This window comes from Amphichorda felina, assembly GCF_050947745.1.
Source record: "Amphichorda felina strain 45539 chromosome Unknown scaffold_7, whole genome shotgun sequence".
NCBI classification, from domain to species: Eukaryota; Fungi; Ascomycota; class Sordariomycetes; order Hypocreales; family Bionectriaceae; genus Amphichorda; species Amphichorda felina.
In genome coordinates this window covers 248448-272531 of record NW_028145043.1, presented here as the reverse complement: position 1 = coordinate 272531, position 24084 = coordinate 248448, and the positions used below count along the sequence as shown (strand labels likewise).

The 24084-nt window shown below is 53.2% G+C and overlaps 9 protein-coding genes across 9 annotated transcripts; 5 read left to right on the top strand and 4 right to left on the bottom strand.

The window, feature by feature from the left end:
* Window positions 1-956: 956 nt before the first annotated feature.
* DBF4 (protein serine/threonine kinase activating protein DBF4) lies at window positions 957-2995 on the bottom strand (the record flags this gene model as incomplete). Its single annotated transcript, XM_083196247.1, has 3 exons — window positions 957-1085; window positions 1135-2481; window positions 2534-2995. The coding sequence occupies 3 exons, from the start codon at window positions 2993-2995 to the stop codon at window positions 957-959; spliced, it is 1938 nt and encodes a 645-aa protein (XP_083047455.1).
* An 864-nt stretch (window positions 2996-3859) lies between these two features.
* Window positions 3860-5419, top strand: ICP55 (aminopeptidase; the record flags this gene model as incomplete). Its single annotated transcript, XM_083196246.1, has 2 exons — window positions 3860-4085; window positions 4152-5419. 2 exons carry the CDS (start codon window positions 3860-3862, stop codon window positions 5417-5419), a joined length of 1494 nt encoding a protein of 497 aa, XP_083047454.1.
* A 905-nt stretch (window positions 5420-6324) lies between these two features.
* Window positions 6325-7185, top strand: ACO1O0_006867 (LysM peptidoglycan-binding domain-containing protein; the record flags this gene model as incomplete). Its single annotated transcript, XM_083196245.1, has 1 exon — window positions 6325-7185. The coding sequence occupies one exon, from the start codon at window positions 6325-6327 to the stop codon at window positions 7183-7185; it is 861 nt and encodes a 286-aa protein (XP_083047453.1).
* A 2716-nt stretch (window positions 7186-9901) lies between these two features.
* On the top strand, window positions 9902-10581 carry ACO1O0_006866 (uncharacterized protein; the record flags this gene model as incomplete). Its single annotated transcript, XM_083196244.1, has 2 exons — window positions 9902-10310; window positions 10358-10581. 2 exons carry the CDS (start codon window positions 9902-9904, stop codon window positions 10579-10581), a joined length of 633 nt encoding a protein of 210 aa, XP_083047452.1.
* A 1386-nt stretch (window positions 10582-11967) lies between these two features.
* Window positions 11968-14290, bottom strand: ACO1O0_006865 (TRF2-interacting telomeric protein/Rap1 C terminal domain-containing protein; the record flags this gene model as incomplete). Its single annotated transcript, XM_083196243.1, has 3 exons — window positions 11968-13668; window positions 13797-14114; window positions 14168-14290. 3 exons carry the CDS (start codon window positions 14288-14290, stop codon window positions 11968-11970), a joined length of 2142 nt encoding a protein of 713 aa, XP_083047451.1.
* Window positions 14291-14883: 593 nt separating this feature from the next.
* SWF1 (DHHC palmitoyltransferase-domain-containing protein) lies at window positions 14884-16263 on the top strand (the record flags this gene model as incomplete). Its single annotated transcript, XM_083196242.1, has 3 exons — window positions 14884-14888; window positions 15027-15180; window positions 15238-16263. The coding sequence occupies 3 exons, from the start codon at window positions 14884-14886 to the stop codon at window positions 16261-16263; spliced, it is 1185 nt and encodes a 394-aa protein (XP_083047450.1).
* A 284-nt stretch (window positions 16264-16547) lies between these two features.
* AHA1 (activator of Hsp90 ATPase) lies at window positions 16548-17759 on the bottom strand (the record flags this gene model as incomplete). Its single annotated transcript, XM_083196241.1, has 4 exons — window positions 16548-16566; window positions 16618-17273; window positions 17334-17416; window positions 17537-17759. 4 exons carry the CDS (start codon window positions 17757-17759, stop codon window positions 16548-16550), a joined length of 981 nt encoding a protein of 326 aa, XP_083047449.1.
* A 2229-nt stretch (window positions 17760-19988) lies between these two features.
* MOB2_2 (Mob1/phocein family protein) lies at window positions 19989-21131 on the top strand (the record flags this gene model as incomplete). The annotated part of the gene is made up of 4 exons (XM_083196240.1): window positions 19989-20011; window positions 20069-20370; window positions 20429-20540; window positions 20600-21131. The coding sequence occupies 4 exons, from the start codon at window positions 19989-19991 to the stop codon at window positions 21129-21131; spliced, it is 969 nt and encodes a 322-aa protein (XP_083047448.1).
* Window positions 21132-21550: 419 nt separating this feature from the next.
* On the bottom strand, window positions 21551-22903 carry ACO1O0_006861 (uncharacterized protein; the record flags this gene model as incomplete). Its single annotated transcript, XM_083196239.1, has 1 exon — window positions 21551-22903. One exon carries the CDS (start codon window positions 22901-22903, stop codon window positions 21551-21553), a length of 1353 nt encoding a protein of 450 aa, XP_083047447.1.
* Window positions 22904-24084: the final 1181 nt, after the last annotated feature.

The window sequence follows — 24084 nt, the reverse complement described above, 5'->3', positions numbered from 1 at the left end:
GTCTCAATGATACAGGCGACGTTGTGGCTCAGGTAAAAGCTTGTTTAAAATGTCACCAATTCTCATGTATGCTACGTCAACGAAGTAATCATTTGTTTCACTCACGTAGTAGCGTGCTCGACTTGTCACATAAGCATTCCATGTAATCCTGACAGTCAAGGCGTAACAAAGCAAGATGAGAAACATGAGAGCATGTCCCTCGAAATGGTTAAGCTCTTTATTTGGGGGCACGTCCATCGGCGATGCTGTATGAGGCAGGTCTGACTTGGCTCACCAAACTAGTAATAGCGTAAGCACCTGGTGCAGGTAGATGCAAGTATTAGTTGCATTGTTCCCATACACTTGAGTTGAAGCCTCGCAGGCATGTTGTATATCTTTTGTCATTGTATCATGTAGGCTACGCATATACATCTAACTACTACATGTACCATACTGTCACCTGAGCTTCCAGCCAAGGCTCTGTCGCTTTGTTCATATAATCCTGGTGGTTTAGTCCCTGCGAGAGGCAGTATCCCTGTCCAAGTACAATCCATGGCATCGCCGTCCCAACATCTATCCGATCGTGCAAAAAGGAAAAAGAAAAAGAGGCCGAATCAGAACGCCTTTGTGATGATATATGCAGTAAAAGTATTGTCGAAGAAACCATGCCGGGGGGTACGCCGTTGCATGCAAGTGGTATGTAAAATGGTCCATCAACAAGCCCTGGGAGCCAGATGTCGGCTGATCAGATCCCATTGATGGTCATTCCTAGGGTATCGTGGGGTGTCGGGGAGCAACCACAGGGTTCTGGAGCGAGATGGTAGATAGGAGGGAAAAGCACATGGTCGGGTCATGGACGTTCGGAGAGTTGCGGCGGCGTAGTCTGTCAAGGGCTGTTTGGTGGATCATACCCTTGCACCAGGGTGTGAGCCGGTTCGAGCGGTTCGAAGATAGTACTAGATGAGTAGCGAAGGCTTTTACAGGTCATAGTTTTCGTCCATGTAAAAGTCCTTTGGCAAGCGCTTGAGTTTGGAGAGAAGCGAGTCGAGGTCACCCCAGTTATCAGTATTTTCCGCAAATCTGCGATGTTTTCGAGACATAATGTGCTGCGGGAGTTAGTTCGTGATCAGCGAATCAAATTCTACTAGAACGTACCTCGTCAAAATCGCGGAACTTGTCCTGGCAATTCTCGCAGTAACCCGGTTTCATGTCCTTCTTGCTCTTCATAGGCTGGGACTGGCTGCGCTTCTCCTTGCTCTCCGCCGCCTTCTGAACCCCTTCTTCTTGGGGTTGACCCGTCCTGGAAGTTTCCCGGCTGAGAGTCATCGGTCGACTAGATGTGCCCTCCACTGACTGGTCCACAGGGCGCCGAGTGCTCGTCTCATGGGATGCCGGGGCTGTCTTCTGGAGAACCTTGCGTTGCAAACCATAGAGCTCCTTGCTGGTGCCAGCTTTGATAGCACTAACACCAGCCTGGGAAGAAATCATCTGGGAACGAATGGCCGACGTGACATTAGACGGCTGCACACCAGAGGCCACCGGCTCACCATGGAAGACACGGCCCCCTTGAGCGCGGCTGGTGAAAGCGTTCTGCAATGTCTGTTTTGACAAGGCTGCCTTGGCTGGGTTGAGGACCGAGGCCACCGGTGCACGTACTTTATTATGCCCATCTTCCATTTCCGCTAGGGTTCGTTTGCCCGTCACGGGTTTCGCGGAAGCATCCTGGTTCCTCGAGACAGGGACGGACTCCTGTTTGGCAGCAGCGGCCCGTGCCTTCTCTTGCTCCCGTTGCTGGCGCTGTTCGCGTTGTTCCCGAAGCTTACGGTACTCCCGCTCCTGAGGATCCTCCTCGACGAAAGGGCAACGGCCGTTGCCAACACTGCGAAATTGGGGCCAGTCACCGTCTGCCTTGTTCGCCACTTTTGCGTACTCGCGAACCATCATGGGCTTGTGCCTTTCTTCCATATCGAAGACGTAGATATGGGGGCCCTTGAAGTAGGTAAGCTCTCGGTTCGACGCACTAATGTCTCGATCCGTGGGGCCGTTGATCCGCTCGTGCTGGAGAAGCTGAAGAAGATTGTTGTCATGTCCGCCTCTAGCTTGGCCTTGTGCACGGGACGTAGTCTTGACGCTGTGGGAGTTCTGGGACTCGGACTCCAGAAGCACCGACACCATGGTCTGAAACTTGTCAAGAGACCAAATCTTCTTGCCCATCTCTCGCGCCTTGTGGAGTACATCATTGTTTCGGGTGCCCTTATTAGGTTTTGTGGGGTCGTTGACTTGTTGCGGTCTCGAGGGCACATTCCGGAATTCGAAAAGAAGTTTTCGCCTGGCAGCATTGTTCCTGTCGAGAAGGGATGGGTTAATGGTCTGGGGCTGTTCCTCGGGTTCACGCTCCTCGGGCTCCGGCTCGGCAGCTTGTTGGGTCTCGGGTCGCTCGCTGGGGATGCTTCTTGTCGTGATGACATGGGTTACGTCGATGGAGAAAAAAGGCTCTTGACGCTGTAAAAGAGTCAGCACGAATGGCATGATGCAACTAAAAACAGAGACGCACTGCTCCTAGATATGTCACTCTCTTTGTAAGCTTAGCCCGGACGTCGTCCGGTATGCTCTCAAAGTAGAAAACCATTTTGGGGAACTTGGCCCGGTAATGCTTCTTCCACACCTCCTTGTCATGGTTATCATCCTGGTTAGTGGGTTTAACCACAGTAGAGGGTTTGGAAGGCCTCTCCTTGGTTACTGCACGCGTCGTCGAGGCTGCTGACACGCCACGCTGGACGAGCACCTGGGAGCGAGGCAGTTTGGACGGGGACCGGGCAAGACGTTGGGCGAGGCTAGACTCGACAGCCTGCTTCTTGCTGGGTGGGTGCTGGCCATATGGCTCCTCACGCTGCATGGTGGCATGAGAACGTTTCTGCTTGGCGTAGGTTGCAGCGAGGCTCGTGGCCCCAGCCGGCCTCAAGGGAGAATTGGCAACATTGGGGTTGCTGGTAAGTGGCCCACGTCTCGACGACATGGCAGCGAGAGGAGCCGGCGATGGGGATAGAGATATGGTTGCCATAAACACACTCAGTCACCCAACATGCTCTGGAAGAAAAGAGTCCAGAGCACGAAGGTAGTCCTAGAGTCCTAGTGCTAGGAGTGGAGGTGAGGACAATGGAGGGGCTGGGAAAGGTCTGGCCGTGAACGTGGGCACGCGACGTGGAGGGCGACACGTCGAAGACACGAACTACCAGGGATCGTGAGAAGATGTGAGGCGTGTCAAGAAGACATTGGGGATCCGAGGGGCCTTGTGGAGGAGGACAAGGCTAATGGTGAGCCGTGTATTTGAGGAACGGTCGTGTGTGGTGGGAGAAACAACAGCTTTGGTCTGTGGTCCGTCGGTTTTGTCAACTAGGCTTGGGCGTGTTGATGGAGCCGTTCGCGCTTGGCATAACAGCGCTATGCCCCATTGGACAAACTCCATCAAAAACACGCACGGGCCATCCCGCCACGGCAACGAGAGTTTTGCCCCGCTCAAGCCCCATCAACAGCTCGTCCATAGTGCACTGTCTGCAGAAATTCAGCGCACAACAGCCCAAGCAACATCCACTATACGGATACGGGTTTGAGAGCGCGCTGTACGGATACAGTGCCACTACTTTTATCCAACGCCTGTCTGCACAACTCCAACCGCCGCCGCCAATGATTTCAGTTGCACAACTTTTGCATCTAAACATCAACATCACCGGTCCACGATTGTCCGACACTATGCGCACCTAGAAAGCAACGCATCACCAAACCCCTCGTTCGAGCCTACTCCTATGCCGACGGGCCTTCCAATGATGCGCTTATCGCTCCACCGGAATTCCTCTAGAAATTGCCCCGTGTCCGCCATAAAATGAAGCTCCGGCTGCCGCCATTCCGGACCTCCCTACCACGACTTCAAACGTCGCGTCTGGGGGTTTCACGAAGTGTCAACATCGATGCACGGGCTTCACTGACGGGTCGCGCCTTGCCAGTGCAAGTACGTAGATCCTACGCGACCACGTACGTCTCTGCGGCAGACCTGCAATTCGGTCAACCCGTCCACGAGACGCATCCCCATATCCTCAAGGCTAGCGAACGTATGTGACCCCCCCAAGTCCCGTAGCATAGGGCCCTTCTTCCCCTCTGACACAATGTATTTTCAGTCACCCCGGGGATCACGGCCCAGGAATATGCCGACCGTCGAGCCGCTCTCGCCCACTCCATGACCGATGGCAGTGTGGCCGTCCTCCACGCCGCCTCCTTGCAATACAAGTCCGGCGCCGTCTTCCACCCGTATCGCCAAGAGTCCAACTTCCTTTGGCTGACCGGATGGAACGAGGACGACTCAATTGCCATCATTGAGAAGACTGGGCCCCAGCTGGGAGACTACACTTTCCGCATGTTTGTCAAGCGCAAGAACCCGCAGGAGGAACAATGGTCAGGATACAGGAATGGCATCCAAGCCGCTCAGGACGTCTTCAATGCGGACGAAGCATATGGGATTGAACGCGCCGAGACGATGCTACCACAGATTCTCAACTCCGCAAAGCTGGTCTATGCGGACTTCCAGCCTACCAAGGGCTTCGCCAACAATCCCGTGTACAGATTCTTTTCGAAGAGAGAATCTGGGCCAGCCAAGACGCCGCTCTTTCCGGTCATGAACAAGCTCCGCTCCATCAAGAGCTCCGCCGAGGTCGCCAATATGCGACGAGCCGGCCAGATCTCCGGACGCGCCATCACAGAGGCGATGCGCCAGCCATGGACCAGAGAGAAGGATCTCCATGCCTTCCTCGACTACCAGTTTACCATGAACGGTTGCGACGGACCCGCATACATTCCCGTTATTGCTGGTGGCGAGCGCGGAAACTGCATCCATTACACTGTCAATAATAACACCTTCAAGCAAGACGAGTTCATTCTCATCGATGCGGGCGGTGAGTACGGCACCTACATCACCGACATCTCACGCACATGGCCCGCCTCGGGCAAATTTACCGCCGCTCAGCGTGACCTGTACGAGGCAGTTCTCAAGGTCCAGCGCACGGGCGTCGCCCTCTGCCGCGAGTCGGCTAACCTATCCCTCGAGGACATCCACGGCGTCACAGTGCGTGGGCTGGTCGACCAGCTACGCGCCATTGGGTTCAATGTGGACATGGGGAACATTGGGCAGCTCTTCCCGCACCATGTCGGCCACTACATTGGCCTCGACGTGCATGATTGCCCAGGGTACAGCCGGAGAGAGCGGCTGCGTCGGGGCCATTGTGTGACCATTGAGCCTGGCGTGTACGTTCCCCGAGACGATCGGTGGCCGAAGCACTTCCAAGGGATGGGCGTGCGTATCGAGGACAGCGTCTGTGTGGATGATGACACTCCGTATATTCTCTCCGCTGAGGCTGTCAAGGAGGTCAATGATATTGAAGCCCTCCGATAGTTGTATCAATATGTAAATTTAGTAGCATAAACCTGTCGTTTTATAGATTTTAGGTAGATTCGTCACAGGGCGACATGTTATTTTAATGTGGCACCACCAAACGTACACTGTCGGATCAGTATTCCCCGCAAACCAATCTTTGCATCACCACGACGAATATTATTCGTACCGTTATGTGAAACAAGTCTAATCCATGAAACCGAATTGTTTAATGCGTTGGGCCAAACAAATAATCGTTTATCGCATCCCCAAGCAGTCTTTTAAACACCATGAGCATCCCCCCAGGGTAGGAGATCACGAATATCCAGGGATGCTTGAAACCACACGTGCATATAATTTATCGAAGTGTCTAAATAATATTGTTACTTTAATGTGCTGGAAGATATATATAACATTCTATTTCATTTCTCTAGGCTCCCCCATGTTGTCCTTGGCATACTATGTATAGCCGAACCTTTTAGCGGCCCTCTTCACACAGACCCCCTTTGAATCACAGACCAGCATGGACCCCATGTACATGCTTCTTTCTTTATCGTGCATCAATAACCCTGCAGAACTATGACCAAATATTCCCGAGCTCACCGTCATGCTTGGCTCGTACAAGGACACGTCCAGCGCGCTTCTCTGCAAGGCTTTCTGTCTCAGTGTTGACAGTGGTCGTTGCGTCTTCGTTGATACTCGTCTCGTGAGATGTGGGAGTTACTGCTCTTGGGTATCAATAGAAGATGATCTTTACCTCAATAACTGCCTGGATGAAGGACTTGATGCCTCAATTGCTTCACATCATGGCAAGGAGGGCTTATAAGAGCCAGCATGGCCTGTCAACATCGATCGTGGTCATTATTTGATGGAATTACTGGGGCAAAGACACCTCAACTTTGAAATTTCACTCCAGGGCATCAAGGATGAAGCTGCTTTACACCCTTGCCTTCGTGGCGCCTTTCCTCTTCCCCGCACAGGGGGAAAAAGCAATAAATACGCCTGGCCCGATGAACCAGCCCAAATTCATCAGCTGCGAACAGTTCAAACAAGCTGTCACCGGGGATAGCTGCTACTCCATGGCCATGGCAAACAGCATAACCATGGACGAGTTCCTCCGTCTCAACCCGGCCCTCAAAGTCAAAAAGAAGAACGATTGCGACTCGAAAAAAATGATGGCCGGGTACTGGTATTGCGTCAAGGCCCTCAACTCCGGTAAAGGGAAGAAGAATGCACCGCATGGCAAGCCTACTAAGACACAAAAGCCCAAGCCCAAGCCCAAACCGACAAAGACGGAAAAACCCAAACCGCCAAAGACAACCAAGAAGCCAACGACGACGTCGTTGGTCAATCCGTGGACTAAGACGCTGTGCGATTGGGGCTCCTGCTGGCAGGCATGGATGGCGGTCAGCACCGGAGAGGAGAATTACGTCTTCACAAGCGCGACCAACTCCTGCAAAAGGATGTCGAAGATGCCGAAATGCACTGATGTTAAGGAGAGGGACCTCCCATGGCAAATCAAGGAGGGGTGCGATACCTGTCATAAGTTGACCTCCGGGTGTTCGTGCATCACGAACTCGGAGTACAATACATACACGATGGGCTACACTTATGGATCTCCAGACTGGGATGGCGAATGGCTCGACCCAAACATGAGGAAGAGGGCCGTAGCGACCCAAACAGTCGATGAGGCGACCATCACACCCAAGGCGACCATTACATCCGAGGCAGCACCCACATCTGAGGTGGACAAGGATGAAGTTTGGCGGCGAAGACTAGCCAAGTAGGGATAAGGGCCATGATATAGAAACACATTATGGGAGGACTTGGTTTGTTTTAACGTTGTGCGTTGTCTCTTTTCTCATTTCATCGTTCCAGCAGATGGCTCTGCCTGGTGCTGTCTCGGGTAACTGCCACCCTTGCGAAGTAGCCAATATTAGGGGCCCAGGCAGCCTGATAAAAAGATAGAAATGCTGGTTGCACCCGCCCTAGGTCCCTCATTAAAGCCATTAGGATCGTTGTCGTCGATTTCATCGTAATAAGTCCTCCAAATGTGCAGCTTCATCTAGAAACGAGAGGATTTGGCAGCGTCTGGCGACGGTGGCAGTCGCTGCAGAGCTCTGGGTCCTCAATGATCTCGTGATGGGCCGACGTCCCCTTACAGCCTCTGAACATGCGCTCGCACCACTTGATCTGGAAGTAGCCAACATGACCACATGCCCACTTCTTGTCGACTTGAGTGCACATGGTGCAAGGGATTGTGTTCTTTAATCAAGAAATGTGATGACCCTCGTCTAGAGGAAAAACTTGTCGTAAAAGTAAGAATGTGAACGGGACTCTAGTAAGTCCGCTTGTTGGCGTGGGATGCCCAGATTTCTTGGTGTTCTGAGAAAGCTGCCTGTAGTGGCATAGGAGGCTCCAGCTGTCTGATAACAGCTTCGCTTAATTGCTCCCGAGGGAGAAGATATGGTTTTCAAACCATTCGACGACTGATCGCGTCACTCTCGTGAGGGGCGGATGTGTGGTGGAAGAGAAACAGTTCCGCGGAGGCGTTCGTTGATCACACTCTCGCAGTTTGACGCCCCCGCGCCCAAAAGATTTTGCGGATCCGCGTATTAGTTTAGTACCTTACCTTAGTCATGCTCTTGCTAATAGGTATGTCTTGGGTGAGCAAGCTTCGGGTCCTTGTATCAATGGGGTCCCTTACATCCTTTTGTGTCCTACTTGTCTGATACCTGCTGTATTCGATTTGGTGTTTGTATCGTGGCAATCAGCTAACGGCTACCCTGTGCGCCCTGTTTCAGCTCGGTAGTTCAAGTTGCTCAGCTGTTCACCTGAAGCAATGTGGGTCCGGCAGTCAAAGTTGCCCAAGCTCTCGTTTTTGTTCATTAGCGCATCGCAAACGGGGCCAGGCTCGCTCCAACTTCGTCTCCCATCGAGGACTGCTTGCCTTGCTATTTTCGTGCAGGAACGAAAACGAACGATGGCAAGCGGACCAGCCTTTTCAACAGCACTGCTGGGATGGAACTTAGCGCCACAGTGCCCATCGGAAATCCGGAACTATGTCTACTAACCTCCCGGAGTGAACAGAAGGGATAATACCTCTTATTTCTCACTGCCGCGCGCCTGCTGATCTTGGATAAGCGAGCTATAGGTGAAATGGGTGTTTTCGCCAACTCTAATCTTTTGCTAACCTTAGTTGGCAAGCTTCCCGGAAGAAGCTGGCTGCTCTGCGGAACCTGTGCTGATAGAAGGCGGCGTGATAGGCCTGTCAACTTCAATGATGTAAACGGGGCCGGGGTAAGTTGGAGGAAGGGACCTATACTCCTCAATAACATCTCGGGTTCATTTTGCGTGTTTGCCCTATGGGAGCGCATGAACGATGGTGACTGTACCCAGAACTCAGCAGAAGGAGATATCAACAGAGGAAGCTCGGGGAAAGCGTTATAATGCAATATGAATGGGTTTCAAGGAGTTTTCTTTGAGAAGAGATTTACCAGAGCCTGGATTGGGATGAGGGTAGTTCCAGTTGAGTGACAACATGGTGACCTGGAGCGTGTGAGCTGCAAGAGGCTAGCTTTAGGATTGTAGCCTGAGATTATGGCGCAGCGGAGGAACGCACAGTGGTCGTTTTCTTGGGCAGCTTCCCAGTTTTCTTGAGTCTGGGGATTTCAAAGGCCACCTCGGCGGGAGGTAAGGCAGGTGTCGTCTGGCTGGCAGCTGGCAGCAGCTGCAGACTGGGAAGGAGCACGGATCGTGGTGGCATCCGCTCTTGCTGTGTTTCGATAGGTATTCACCGCCCGACGTCACGGGGTTTGGCTACTTCGTCCTGCAAAGGAGTCCGTAAATCTGCACAGAAATCGAAGCACCGGACAGTTTTCACCAGTCAGCAGAGGCTTCGTTCATTATCAACTCCCGGCAGTGACAAAGGGGGACGATATCGGCTGTGGACTGGAAACACCCCCGAGATCCACGCAGGTTTGTCTTTGATAGCCTGGTACATGATGCATCTTTGTCCACCTCTACTCTCGCACTTCGCCTCAATTCCTCTCTCTCATCCTTTCCATTCCTTCCCTGTAACTTCCTCACATTTGCGACCTTTCTATATACCTTGGCTGACCTTACTAGTGCCCTGCGACTCGCTATTGTTAGAGCACCTCGTCGACTCGCCTTTCCTTGGTCGACATCCTATACATTTGGTGTAACGGATCTCGGCAGGTTTTGGGCATCGCATGAAGGGCAATTATTCTACTTCAACCATCGTCCATCTGCCGAGCTCTTCAATATGCAATATTTGACCTTCGTTCTCGCTGTCCTGGGCATCGCTCGGCTCACTAATGCCTTCTCATGGGGTTCACGGCACCGAGGCACGTCCAACCTCTCCATTGTAGCTCTCCTGGCCCGGACGCTGACCGTTGTACAGGAGCAGTTAGTTTGCCGATTGGCGGCGGTCATCGCTTCGACTACTCGCGTTCTCAGTCACTGCTCCCTAATGCGTATGCGATGGCACTGAACGAATTACAGGAGCTAGAGTCGGAACCCTTGTGCCACCGAAATGCCGCACGCCTTCTCGTCAACCATTGCCAGCTCTTAGAGGGAAAGAATGAAGCTACAGTACTGACGGATAGCGGCCGGGTTGCGAGGGACTTTGTCGACTCATACGCTGCGAGTCTTGCCATCTGCGATTTGGAGCGTGGTAGCTTTCAGATTCCTCCCACCTGCTTTAAATTCCGAGAGCGGGCGTTGGCTGAACTTCCCATCCCATCGCAACCTGAACTTCACGTTTCGACACCCGAGATAGATAGATGTCTGGAGGGGTTGGCACAGTCTGACTCTGCGTGGAACACCTGGGTGAGCTATCGTCATAAGGCCCTCCGATTCTGTGAGGCGGCGCGCGCCGACAACGAAAAGGGTGAGTCGACTGTGTCTGAGATACGAAAAATGACTAATTCCTCTCAGATCAACACATTCGACTGCATCAGCGGGTCACGAAGATTCTTTCGAGACTCACAGTGGAGGTGGAGTTGCATATGGAGGCGAGGTTGAAGGAGCTGGACAGGGCCATCGAGAAAACGAGCACAAAACTCCAGAGCTTGGGCCCTCGGATTGATACCGTCACGAAAGGCTTGGAGAAAGCCGAGGACATGGTCTCGACGCGTCTTATCAACGCGGCAGAGGTATGAACGCGCCAGTGATAGAAATATTGCAGATCAACAATACTAACATGAACTTTAGACTTCGCAAGAAATTATGAACCGCGCATCAGCTGAGGCAAAAACCTTACAGGATTATCTGACAGCTATTATGCAGCAGATGGCGCAAAGAACCGAAGAGGTGGCGATCTCCTATGAGACTACTTTGGAAGCTGTCACAGTGAAGGCGAGCGACAGGGCCGAGGTTATGATGACGACCTTGGAGGCAGCAGTGACTTCATCAGCTTTACTCCAGAATGAGCTAGTGAGTGATTATGAAGTGCTCTCCGGGACCACTGCTAAACAACATTTAGGAACACTCTCAAGCTCGGGCGGAAGAGGTGGCTCTCAGACAGCAGCAGATGGAAGCGGTAGGTCGTCATTCCTGTCTTTACATTTTTCAGATTCTTACTCTAATAAGGGAATGCATTACCTTGAAATCTACGTGAATGCTATATCTTCCAGCTACCAAGAACATGGCGAGAAACTCAGACAAGCACAGCGCAGGGCCGACGACATATTGGGCACGTTGGACTCAGCTGCATCGTCGGCTGTGTCACTTCAGAGCTCTGTCTTGGGAACCTTTGGCTTCAGAGGATGGTGGCCGTACATCTACTGCCCAATGGTATCACTTGTCATGGGATCTTATGGACTCCCTCCTTCCGCGACAAGAAACATAGTCTTGGTTGGGCTTGGCGAAGTGGCCGGCTATCTGGTCTCGAACATTGCAGACCATATGGTCGTCAACATTAATCCGAATAGCACTTTATTTCACGGTAAACAGCACTCGGATATGAGCTCCAACATTGTCACTCAAGATCTACCGACATTTACACATGACTACGCATTTTGATGGGGTACCTATGGGGGAACCTTTAATATCTTGCATCTGGGGAATAGGGGTTATTCAATTGGAGTCTGGGACCTTTTCTTTTCTATTGGGACATCACCTGGCTTTCGGAGTTGAGGGCATCAAATTTGCTTCAGAGGCATGGAATCGGTTACTATACTAGGTAGGGGCCGCCGGAGCTGACTCAAATCACTAGACGGCTGGGACATAATCGTTTCTTCTAATCTGGCGTGAAACCTCAGAGCGGGAATTCATAAGATGAACACCGCGAATAAAGGGTTAGGAGTAGCCAATGAGCCTCCTACATGGAGTGGCATAAGAAATAATATTAACCCCATCGGGGTTGCAGTGAGTCTATTTGCAGTCCAGTATTATGATGTTAAGATGTTACCTGTTGATTGCGGATGTGATCCCTTCTCGCTCTGGAAAGCGGTATAGATACACCATGGTATCAGAACTTTCCCGGGAAAACGGCGAAAAATGATATCTTGGATGGTTCAAGGTGAATCCGGAAACGATTCGGCCTCCTATGCCTGCTCCTCCCGGTCCTCCGCCTTCAGGTACCTTTTCCTGACAGCCATCCTCTCCGCGCCATGCTTGTTCGTCAGCCTAATCGTCGCCTTGCGCGCGTTCCTCAACAGATGAAGTTCCCCCTCACTGAGCGCCTCCCTCTCCAGGTTTCCATTAGTTTCGGCCTCCATAATGATCCGCAGGGATCTATCGTCGCGACCTGTCCAGACGCCCTCGTTATACTTAGGCACGCCATGGCCGGAGCGTAGGGACTCCATGACGTGGGCGGCGACACCACCAGGGGTCAAGGTGGTGGACTTGAGGGCGGTGTCGACGATGTGGTGGGGGTAGCCCATGGACTCGTAGTGCTCGATCCATCCCTCGATGGTGTCGAAGTTGGGGGTGTCGCGTCGCGGGCGAGGACCTGGCTGGTTGAATGGGTCATGGGTATCGGGGAAGGGCTGGGCAGCATGAGGCCGGCGCGAGGATGGCGGTTCTGAATGCGGGGGAGGAATGGTCGCGGTGGCAAAGGATGACGGTAGAGAGCGGCGGACGGGCCTTGTTTGGCGAGGTGGTGCAGATGGAGAGGTGTCATGGGTAGGGTGTCGCTGGCGGGAGCGGGACCCGAGATCTGGGGACGACTTGGATCCCCGATGCCGTTGTTCTGGGGATCTTTTATAGGATGAAGTGGCCTGGCCTCGGCGTTCCCTATGAATGTCCCAGTTGGCGGGGGAAGCGGATAGGCGCGATTCATATCTGAGCTGTTGAGATGGAGTCACATCAGCGAAGCTCTCCTGGATTTCGAGCTGGACTGAACGCGAGTTGTCGCCAACCACCAGGCCTTGGGGAGTGCGTGGCGACCTCAGAGTCGCCTGGGTGTCATCCTGGCTGTCCTTCACTTCGACCAAGCTGGCGGGGATCTGTTTCCTAGCGGTGGGTGACTCGTCTTGGAAAATTCGTCTCGAAACTCTGAGGGCTTCATCTGGAGTCGAGGCAATCTCTGCATTGCGGTCGAGTCTCCTTCGTTTGGGGCGTGACTCCAAGATCTCTTCGTCATCGACTGATCTTTTGCGGCTCGCTCTTGACGACGGTGGGTTGCTGGGAAGTTCTGAAGCTCTCTCGGCTTCGCGAAAATGATGGACTGTATCATTTCCCTCTTGTTCCTCATCATCCTCCCCTTCAAAGCCGGATTTCTCCATTTCCTCCTCGTACTCGGCCACCGCCTCGAGGAAGGCCAGCAAGTTGTCTTCCCAGCATTGTTGAAGGCGACTCGCCAGTTCGCGACTACCGCGAGCGTAACCCAACTCGCTTGCCACAAGGCTCCAATTAACATCTTCGGGAGATATTTCCTGAGAGGTGACAGCTTGCACCAAATCCCAGAGCTCGATTGTGACGCCGCCAATCGTTGGTTGGCGCTCTATCGACAGATCTCGCTGTTGGGCAAACTCGCTGAGATCGGCATAGAACTGTTCCTTGTTTAGTTCTGACGTCGTTTGCTCCCCATGATCATTTTCTTGATCTAGAGCAGGTTGCTCCGAGTGGTCATGTTGCCAGTCTGATTCCCTGGGCTCAGGTGTCTCTGGCTGATGGACTTGGGGCGGACTGGGGCCGCGACCGCTCCTCTCAACCCATGTGCCATTTGCTGGCTGAGTGTTGGCACCCTGTCTATTGCTTGTGTCTTCGTCTTCTTGTTCAGCTGGCGCTGAATTCGCCATTCGCTGTAACTCGTTCATAGACAAATTGCACAGTTTCTTTTTCCAGCGGTTCCGCCATGATTGCCATGTATGGCGGGCATTCTTACCGGGCTAGTCAGATAAATTCCACCATTGAAGAAATTAAAACATACCTTGAGCTCGAAATCTTGATAAATGGCATTTCCTGAGCGTTGTCCTGAGTGTGAGAGTACCCATCTGGCAAGAGCAGCATCGTCTTCCGTGGTGAACGGTGCGCGGGTTCTTTTGGCCAGTGCAGATGAACCAGTTGGCCTAGGCGCATCTGGATCACGTCCGATACGATATCGGTCCTCGATCTGGAGGATGCCATTCTTGACTGAGTCCTCGATGAACTTGAATGAATAGGACCCTGGGGGAGCGTCCCTTCGCATATGATCAGCGATAAGGTAGTCGGCATTCTTCTCTAGTGGAACCATTATTCCACCATTATTCTATTTATGTCAGTGTGGCAATTCACGGGAGGCGGAGATTGGAACATACATACCTTGATCATGTCAACAAACATGGATCTCATAGGGACCCGTTGGGCGACCCAGAACCGCTTGTCGGCAAAGATAGTTCCACCGTCGACGCTTTCGACGCCATCATAGGTTATAACGTGGGCCATTTGCGATAAAAATTTGACGCGTTTGACAGATTCTTGTTGACTGATCTTATGGTCGTGTTCGTTCAGGCGCGGAGTGAGGAAAGAGGCTTGGCGCGGGTTGCAACATGTTTTGAGGCTCACAATCTCCGCTCGAGGGCATTAAGCATTATGATAGGCATAGGAGACGACTTCTTTTATACGGTCGCGCGGATTGGTGAATGTCTTCCAGTGACCCGGGAGGGATAACGCGTGATGCTTCATCGCGATATCACGTGGCTGTAAATGAGACCTGTTGGACTGGCCACCGTCCTAGCGGGGTAGCGTCATTCTGGATAGATGCATAGCTGTGATCACCCAGGCAGGGCTGGTGATGTTAGGAGCCACGCACCTCCGGTCGTTCGTAGCGGCCGCGTGTTGTTTCTGCTCACGACTGCGCCGTTATTTCAACGGTGCTGACGTCTTACAGCGCCTCCATATTCTCCGGTTTATCATGACCCTGGCGCGACAACTCGCTGCCTTCACCTGATCGTCACCGACCTCGTCATCTGGGCGGCGACTAGTATTCTCACACATTTTCCTTCACTAGGCTCGGTGAACGGTAAAAGTCAGACACCATGGGGTCACTGAAGACGGCTTTTGCCGTGATCTTTTTCATTTCGTTTATGACCTTTGTGACCTTTTTTGGTCGGCTCCCTGCATTAAGGTACCACAGCTGAACTTTGTCCTGATCCCAGAATGAGCGCTGACTAGTTGAAAGGAATACGCCCATCGCGAGCCTGTACCGGCTCATATGGGTCCATGCGCCCAATGTGCTCCTCAAGCTTGACCAGAGGCTCACCTCTGGAAAGCTATCGACGTCGTTGTCGAGATTCGGCCACTACCTCATGAACGACCGTCATCCAACTGTTGTGGTATGCTGCCCCTTTCCATGTCCGACGTCGCTTGTGGCTGACAAACGCCTGCCTTAGATCTTCTTCCTCGTCGTGATCAGCGGATCGGAAATCATGTACATGCCTACTGCCTGGCCAGTGATATCCCCCTTCACCAAGCTCACAGCCCTCATCGCCATTGTCCTTCCCTACATCTTCCTCTACCTTGCCTGCGCCGCCGACCCTGGCTACGTGACGCCCGAGAGCGTCGCCCGTCACATGTCCCTCTACGCCTACGATTACGCCCTCTTCCACCCGGGGAAGATCTGCTGGACATGCAAGCTTCCCAAGCCCCCGCGCTCCAAGCACTGCAGCATCTGCAAGCACTGCGTCGCGCGCGCCGACCACCACTGCATCTTCATCAACTCGTGCGTTGGTTACGGGAACCACCACTGGTTTCTGCTCCTCCTGCTGTCCACGGCTATCCTCACGTCTTACGGCGCCGTGCTGGGCCTGTCCATCCTCTCCGCCGATATCCGCGCCCACCGCCCCTTCTGGACGCTCTGGCCGCCCAGCAGCCCCGACCTGTCCTGGACGCGCTGGCTCGGCATATTCAGCGTCGGCCTGCGCGCCAACCTCGGCCTCGGCGCGGCCACCATGCTCTCCCTGCTCATCACCCCGCTCGTCTGGGGCTTCTTCCTGTACTCCCTGTACCTCGTCTACTGCGGCACCACGACCAACGAGACCCTCAAGTGGTCCGAGTTCAAGGAGGACATGCAGGACGGGTACGCCTTTGGCAGGCGCCTCCCCGCCAGCGGCAGGCAGCGTAGAGATGACCGCTTCGAGCCCGCGTGGACGCGCTGGCCGGCGCAGCCGGAGCGGATCCTCGTGACGACCAGCGACGGGCAGCCGCCGCGGTCGGAGCAGCAGATCCCTGGGGAGGGCCCTTGGGAGCGGGTGGGGAGTCTAAACAATGTGGTCAACTTGTACGATCTGGGGTTCTGGAACAATCTTAAGGATGTTTTCATCCAGGACTATCTATTTGGAAGCCGTGTCGAGGAACCATTGTCGGAGCGCCGGCGGTATGAGAGACAAGCGAGGAATGACATGAGATACCCACCATAGATGAGCCAGCTCAGACGGTTATACACGCGCTAGATATTTCGAATATACTACGGAGTACTGGTGTTGGTCATGGTTGAGGAGAACTTGTGCATGTATATCTTTCATCTTAAATCATTCAATCGTTTCAAAATTCATGTAAGGCATTTCTAATCCACACGCTTCTAGGTCTTGCGCATCCCACTCAAGACGATATTGCTTCCCTTTCTTCCGCCTCCGTGGTAGCAACCCAACTCTCATCTGCCACTACCCTCATCTAGAGCGTGTTTCCAGACTATTCCATCCATCTATAGGATAGTGCCAAACCTGTTGGGGTTAGTCAAAGAAGACGACATATTCTGGCTAAAAATGACTTACCCAAAAGTCCGCTTGATGCTGTTGACGTAGTACTCGCGCCAGTTCTGTTTCGTGACGTCCTCCTGGCCGACAGGCACGCCCTCCCAGGTCACGCGCATAACGGTGACGTGGTCCACATCGTTCTGGTCAAACTCAATCTTGAGGGTCGAGTAGTGGCCGGCGGGCCACTGGTTCAGCCGCCAGCTCTGGACAATCTTCTTGGGCTCGTCGAGCTCAAGGTACTCGCCAGAGACGTTGCCGCCAAACAGCTCGAACTTGCCGCCCTTGTGCGCACCCTCAAACACCTTAGGTGGCGAGCGGGTGAAGGCGGCGATGCGGGCGGGGTCGACGAAAGTCTGGTACGCCTCCTCAGCCGGAGTGCGGAACTCCTCCGTGTCGGTGACAGTGACCGTGTTGAAGATACCGCCTTCCTTGGTCTCCTTGCTGGTCGTAGTTTCAGCCTGCTTGGAGGCCTGCTTCTCCGGGTGCACCTTGGGTGTGGAGAAGCCGCTAGACGGGTTGGAGCCGCTAGCGTGCTGGAGGTCTTTGCCGTGGGTGGCAATGAGAGCAGGGGCCAGGCCCTGGAAGATCTTGCGCAGCTCGGGCACAAGCTTGCTCTTGACCAAGTGCTTTACGGGCTGCTTCTCCTTCGACTCGGCAAAGAGATCGACGTCGAACTGAAGTTGAGTTAGCCTTGCCTAAGCCCAAGATTGAGGGAGGCTAGGGAGTAGACATACCACGTACTCATCTTCCTCGGTATCGTGGGCAATCTCGGGGATGGTAATGGTGCCGGAAACATCAGTCGCATCAGGAGCAGACCCTACCGAACAGGCGTCAGTGCCCGAGGAATTTGATGTGTTTGTTTCTTTCCAGCCAGGGCCTTGGGCTCACGGGGAAGGCAGAGGGTAGCCTGGCGGCATCATGGGCATGTCGGCATTACCAGAGTATTCCAGTACCAGCTTCACGTCGAAGATGGTGATGACCTTCCCCTTACGCTGGCTGACGTCGACGTCGCCGTCCATGGACTGGATGGAGGAAATTTTCGCCGTCACGTCGCCATCCTTAGCCTCAACATTGACCACATTCTCCTTGAACCACTCGCGCGCCCACTCGGAGACATCTTTATTGACCCAGTGCCAGTTGTTAGGGTTGTGGAGAACCATTGTGGCAGAGAGGAGGCGGGTGCAGTTCCCGTGTGGACGAGAGGTTTTTTCTGACGCAGACGTGCTGGTTAGCTCTAGATTTTGGCAGAACAACGCAATTGGGAGAGCAGAAAATATTGTGCAGTAGCGAGATCAGTATGACTTTAAAAGCCACAGCGTTTTGGTCATCAATGAAGGGAGTACAAGTCACTCTATGACTGGTGCCAGCTGGGTTTTCATCATGGTGACTGCGGAGGTTGGCGAGGGCAGATGCGAGGTGACTTACATTAAGTAGAAACAAGATAGAAAATACAGGGCGTGAAAAGTCGTGAAAGTCAATTAGGAGGAGAAGATGCAAGAAGAGGATTGGAGGGAGGAGGGAGGAGGAAGTCGAGGAGAAGGGGAGAAGGGGGGAGGGGGAGATGGGGAATGAAGGAAGGTCATGACAGAAGCCTCTAGAAATTTTGCGTTTGCGCGGTTCTCTTTTTTCGTTTGGCGTCGTCCCCAGTTCTCCAAGACATTACCTAAGCAACAGCTTGAACCGAGCAGGGTGCGGGGATCCAGCGCAATTCCGACATCGTCACGGAAAAAAACGTTAGACAATGGCGCCAACAACAGCCAAAGTTGAGCACCACTAGCGCTAGAGAACTGTACGAATACCCGTACATTTGTTATTATTGCACGACGGTTTTATCACTGCAGAAAAAATGAGCATTTAATGGGCCGAGGGAAACATGTAGAACAACAGGTCATGTATTTCTCATAATCTGTGGACGAGATTGCCTCACAGCATAACTGGCTAGCTATTGGCTAAGGATTGGGCACTTCAGCCTCTGCTTTATTGGGGTTCCAGACTAATAATTAGAACGGGAGAATTCCAATGATCTCTCTGATGAGCAGCCACGTCGAAATTGTCACAAGGCAAATGATAAGATCACGTTTAAGTTTTGGAGAAAACTGACGTCGGTGCACCCCTGGCTCTATGCTCGTCATTTCAGGACTGGAATGACTGCGTGAAGGCCAATGATCGCATGAAGGTGAGATCTGGCGCGGCGCCTCCTGGGCCTCACAATAAATTTCCTCCTCCTCCTCCCTGGGACAGCTACATTCATCCCAGGACATCCTCGGGTACGCATTTCCATCCGGGTGTTTTCGATACCAGTGGAGATAGTCGTTCCAACCTGCGTCACCCGACGTCTGCAAGTCCGCCCTGTCTACCGTGCGTAGTTCCTCTTCCATCAGAGTGGGTGAGGAGGAGAAGATTTCCTCGTAAACGGAGCCTGGCTCGAGTTCTGATGTCAGGGCGTCGTTAAACTGGACGTAGCCTAGCAGGTCAGGTTCGGGCTGAGGGGACTCCGGGATGGGAATAATGATGGAGAGTTCAGGCGTAGGACCCGCGCGGCGGGGGAGGAGCGGTATGGGATCGCCTTGATGCTCGCGCTGTTCAGCAGACATTATGACGAGTTCGAATAAGCACTTAATTATCGAAGAGCGAGTATCTTGTACCAGTAATAAGGGTCTCTCTATTTTCGAGGGGCCTTGAGATGTAGTACGGAGTAGTGTTTGTTGCAATGATGGTAGGCTTCACTTTCTGCCCTTGGGCGGAGCTTTTATACGGATATGGACGCTTTCATACATGTTGTAGACGTACAGAAAGAAACGGAAAAGCCATGTAGACAATGTCCGTTGTTCGTGTTCAGTCCTATGGGGTCGGGTTGCGATCAACTCGCCGAGAGTGTTCCGGCTCCATCTTTCTTTGTTGTCTGCGGCTAGCTCTGGCAGTTAGGAGCCTTGTCTCCAACATATTCCATGGTATGCTGACGCCTTTGAATCAATCGTAAGGGCTTACTCGATGTATAACCACTCAACTGTGTTCCCAGCGACGTGGCTGAGGCGAAGCGCGAGGTCAAGTTCAGACGTGTCCAGTTGTTGGTTTCGGTTTCCTGGGTGGGCAGATTTCAACAATGATGGACCCGTGGTGGGGCAACGAACGAGCCGACCCCGCGCCGTTTGGCGTCCGAAGGGTGACAGAATTAAAACAGCGCTTGCTATTGCTGTAAGCACCTGGACTGCTTCCACATTTATGACGCTCGTCCTCCGTAGACCCCTGAACAGCCGCCGCCTTCACTGACCGCCACCAGCAACCAGTGACCACCACGAGAGTTGGAGAGCAGACATCTCCATCTGCTTCACTTCGCTCCGACACCGCCACCCCCTCACTGCTCATTCAGGCTCGACAAAGAATACACAATGTCGAACCTATTCTCTGGAATGTGAGCCCTCACCTCCCCACCCCACACAACTAAGACAGGCATGCTGAACATAGACAGGAGCGCACGCCTACGGGGCTCCTCGTCCCGCTCCGGCAGAAGCCCTGGCCCTGGTCCCGAAGGTCCCTCACAGCCGCCTGCCGCTACTACCACCACCACGTCCACAGGATCACCATCGCCGACCCCCACGGCTCCCGCCGCGGCAGCACCGCTGCCATTTGATGGCCCCGTGTCCAGCTGGCCTCGTCCCCTGCCTGCCTGGCTGAACCGGGCATGTGCCAAGCACATTGTCAAGGGCAACTTTATGACCCTGAGCACTCGCCCCAAGACAGTTGAGCAGGGCGAGTGGATAGCTCACCAGGGTATGTCCTTCAACCAAATCCCACTAAAGACAGATGAGATCTAACTTGTTGCATCCAGTTGTTGAGCACTACCGTGTGCTCTGGAACTTTGTCCGGGTCATCGTCGAGAAGGACGATGACGGCACCTCCATCTGCAACCGCTCTACTTGCCCCAAGATGTCGGCGGGAAGGTCAGTCACTCACTCCTACAAACTTATGACTGAGTCTCCTCGGCGCTCACACCTTCCAGCAACCACTCCTACACCTGGCTCAACAGCCGCCACGAGCCCATCGAGCTCCCCGCCTACGAGTACATCACCCTCATGCAGCGCTGGATCTCGGGCAAGATTGACGACACCAACATGTTCCCCAGTGAGCCTGCCGGCACCTCTTTTGCGCCCCAGCCAGGCGCTCCCGCCCCCGCCGCCGCCGACGACGAAGACGACTGGGTTGGCAAGCGCAGCGGCTTCCCCAAGGAGTTCATCGGCATCTGCCGCACCATCTTCCTGCAGATGTTCCGCGTCTACGCGCACCTGTACTGGGACCACTTCCTGACGCCCTTCTACCACCTTAGCCTTGAGAAGCAGCTCAACAGCTGCTTCAGCCACTTCATCCTCACGGCCACGACACTCGACCTGCTGCGCCCGGAGGACATTGAGCCCATGCGGCCCCTCGTCGACATGTGGGCCGCGGACGGCACCCTCCCGCCCGAGTCCAAGGCCTACGGCTTTGCGGACCTGAAGCAGGGCAAGGAGCTCGTCGAGCTCAGCCCGGCGGCTTGAGTGTGTTCGGGCCCTGCGATAGGGGGGGCGGTATAGGTAGCCCAACGGCATACATACATGGATAGCATTGATTGGCATGACAACAACATGAAAAATATATGGTAGATAGAAAGATTGGAATATACCACTGGCGAGCAGCATCTTGGATATATTATCTCAACATACTCGAAAGGAGATCGCTGGCTTGGAACAGCTGTTCTGTTTACCCATCCAATCAATCTTCTGGCAATATTTTTGTTGCTTTTTTGCATTCAACGCCCAGCCATATTTGCAAAATTTACCCACTGAACCGCACAGCTCCCAGGTTTGGTGGTTCCCATCCGCGTCAACGCCATAGCTCTCTGCAGCTTGACCCAAATAAACACATTCCGGAACTCCAAAGAGGCGCAATAAGTATGCTAATTCTGTCCGTCGCCTATTCAATGAAAGCTCCCCCACATGTCTATCATCCCCTCATAGTAGTCACCGCCCTGGTCTCCCGCTCCGTATTGGAAGAGGCCTTGCGCTTGTTCTCGACTCCCGAACTGCAAAGGACCCAGCTGCGCGGGAGGGGCACGTTGGACGGGTCGGGAGGGCGGCACCATCATGCTGCCGACCCTGGGGTTCTGTATCGGCCCCGCCATGCCCCGGCCGTGGAACTCCAGCTGCCGCCGCTGCTGTTGGAACATGGAGCTGATCTCTTCGGAGATAGAAGCCATAGCAGGCCGGATGGCGTCGCGGACGGCGTTCTGGCAGAGCCCGCGGATGGTGGTGGAGAGTGACTGATGCAAGGCCTCGGTTTCACGAGCAATGGCCGCGCTGACGCGAGTTTGGATCTCGTCGCAGGTACCCGGGGGGAGGATCTGCGGCGACTGAGGACAGAAGTCGGATATTGTGCTGGCCCTGCCCTGTGGATGAGGGAGGAACTGTAGCTCTCGAGGCGTTGGAGGAGGAAGGGAAGGAGGTGCATTTGGGGCTTCATCTTTTTTCGCACGCTGTGGCTTCTCTGGTATCGTCTGCGTGCTGGCTGTGGCGTAGGGCGACTCGGTCTGGCAGGAAACATCCGACGTTTTGATCTTCTTTGGAGGTGGCTTAAAAGCCTCCAGGGAGTACTGGGAGACGAATTCCTTGAAGTGTCGCTTTGGTAGAGGAGTCTCAACAGCCTTGGGTGGAGGAGGTGGTGGCCGTGGCGGTGGCATTTTGACACCCTCGGGTGATTCAACCTTGACGCTTGAGGGATTATCTGTGTTGTTGCTCAGCGTTTTCTCTGGGACAGATGTGAAAAAAGCCTCTGACGCGCCGAATCTGAGAGATTCTCGCCGTTCCGCTTTGAAAAGAGGCCACTCGATGCTGGGCCTGATATCCAGATCCTCTTCAACGCTGGCCTTGGGCTTGTCCCCAGTGTGGGCCTTGGGCTTTTTCTCGGCGCGGGCCTTGAGCTGCTCCTCAGCCCACTCGTCCAGCCTGCGGTGCTTCACCGTGCTTTGAAACTTGCTGTTTTTCTGGTGAGGGATGGCAGCGTAGGCGGCCCTGACAGCGAGGAAGAGGTCGAGAGGTGGCTTGTCGTCCTGCTGACCCGTGCCGAGCGACTTGGCCCAGTCCTCGAACTCGAACTTGAGATCCGCTTTGCACCACGAAATGCAACTGCCAGTGTTGCTGCTGTGCAGTTTTTTTGTGACGATCTTGTGCAGGCCGGGCACCTTCTTGGCGCGAGGGTGGATGCTGGATATGGCTTGCTGGAGTTGGGCCTCGCTGGCCTTGGCTCTCCAGGGATTTTTGACTCGACGAGTCATGTCGGGGAGTTGTTGTGAGCAATCTGAGATGAGATAATGGCGAGGAATTGCGATATAGGTAGAGAGGAATGGCGTAGAAGAGAGGAAAGATGAGAAATGAGAGAGATGATGAGGACCACGAGGAGGAAGAAAACCACGAAAGGAAAGCAACGATAGAAATAAGTGCACCATAAAATACAGCAGTGCACGCAGCTGCCTCTGAATTCAAGTGTAATTGCTTTATCTAAATAATGACTGTATATCGGACGAGTAATGCATGACGATACTTGGAGCATATTGGGCTCCATATTGAATGAATATTGGGATCTTGAAGGCACTTACAATCGCCTATGAGCCTTCTCTATTAAGTCATAATCCAACCATAGTACTTATTTAATTTATTCTGCACTCATTGGTTCACTTTTGGCTAATATGCAGTCGTTCACAAGACACCTGCAGAACAACAACATATTGATGCCATGGGCAGTGACAGTTCCTGGACCCCAACCGATCCAATACATACTCTCAAAAGTGAAGGTTATCTGAATATAGTAGGCCAGATGACATGAAAAAGTCCCAAACCTTGCAATATAGAATAATGAACTCGCCGTAATATTCTATAGCCATCTCGGCCCTGAGCCATCTGGAGAACAACACCAACCATGACAGCAACGCATTCATGAGTCTGGGCAATAACAGTCTAGGTCCCAACCAATCCAATACAGACTGCCAAATCTCTACTTTCTCATAGATTCGTAGGTCTTGTGACGTCAAAGGAGTTCTCTTTTCTATTCTACCTCTGATAATATAGAGCATTATACTCGGAGTGGCAAGATTTCGGAGGTCTCCATTACTTCTCTTCCTGGAGCTAGAAGTATCATCAGATGACCCTTTGTTGGGGCGTGGAGAAGTATAATTCTTGTCACGTAGGTTTCAGGCTCTCAGGCTTATAGAGAGGCGCGTGTAGATAGGTACTAATTGCATCAAGCCGCTATGAATTATGGTTTGTGATTCATCTCTGGTACAAATAGCATTGTTTGAAAATAGAATTAGCTCAAGCTTGCCCAGGCATGGGAATCTTGAGCAGTGCTATCTCTTGCTGGGAACCCAATGGCCTGGAGCGAGGCTTGACAAGTCCCAACCCCTGGCCATGGCATTTGTAAAGATCGTAGTTTTCGGTAGCCATGAACAGCATTCCTCTC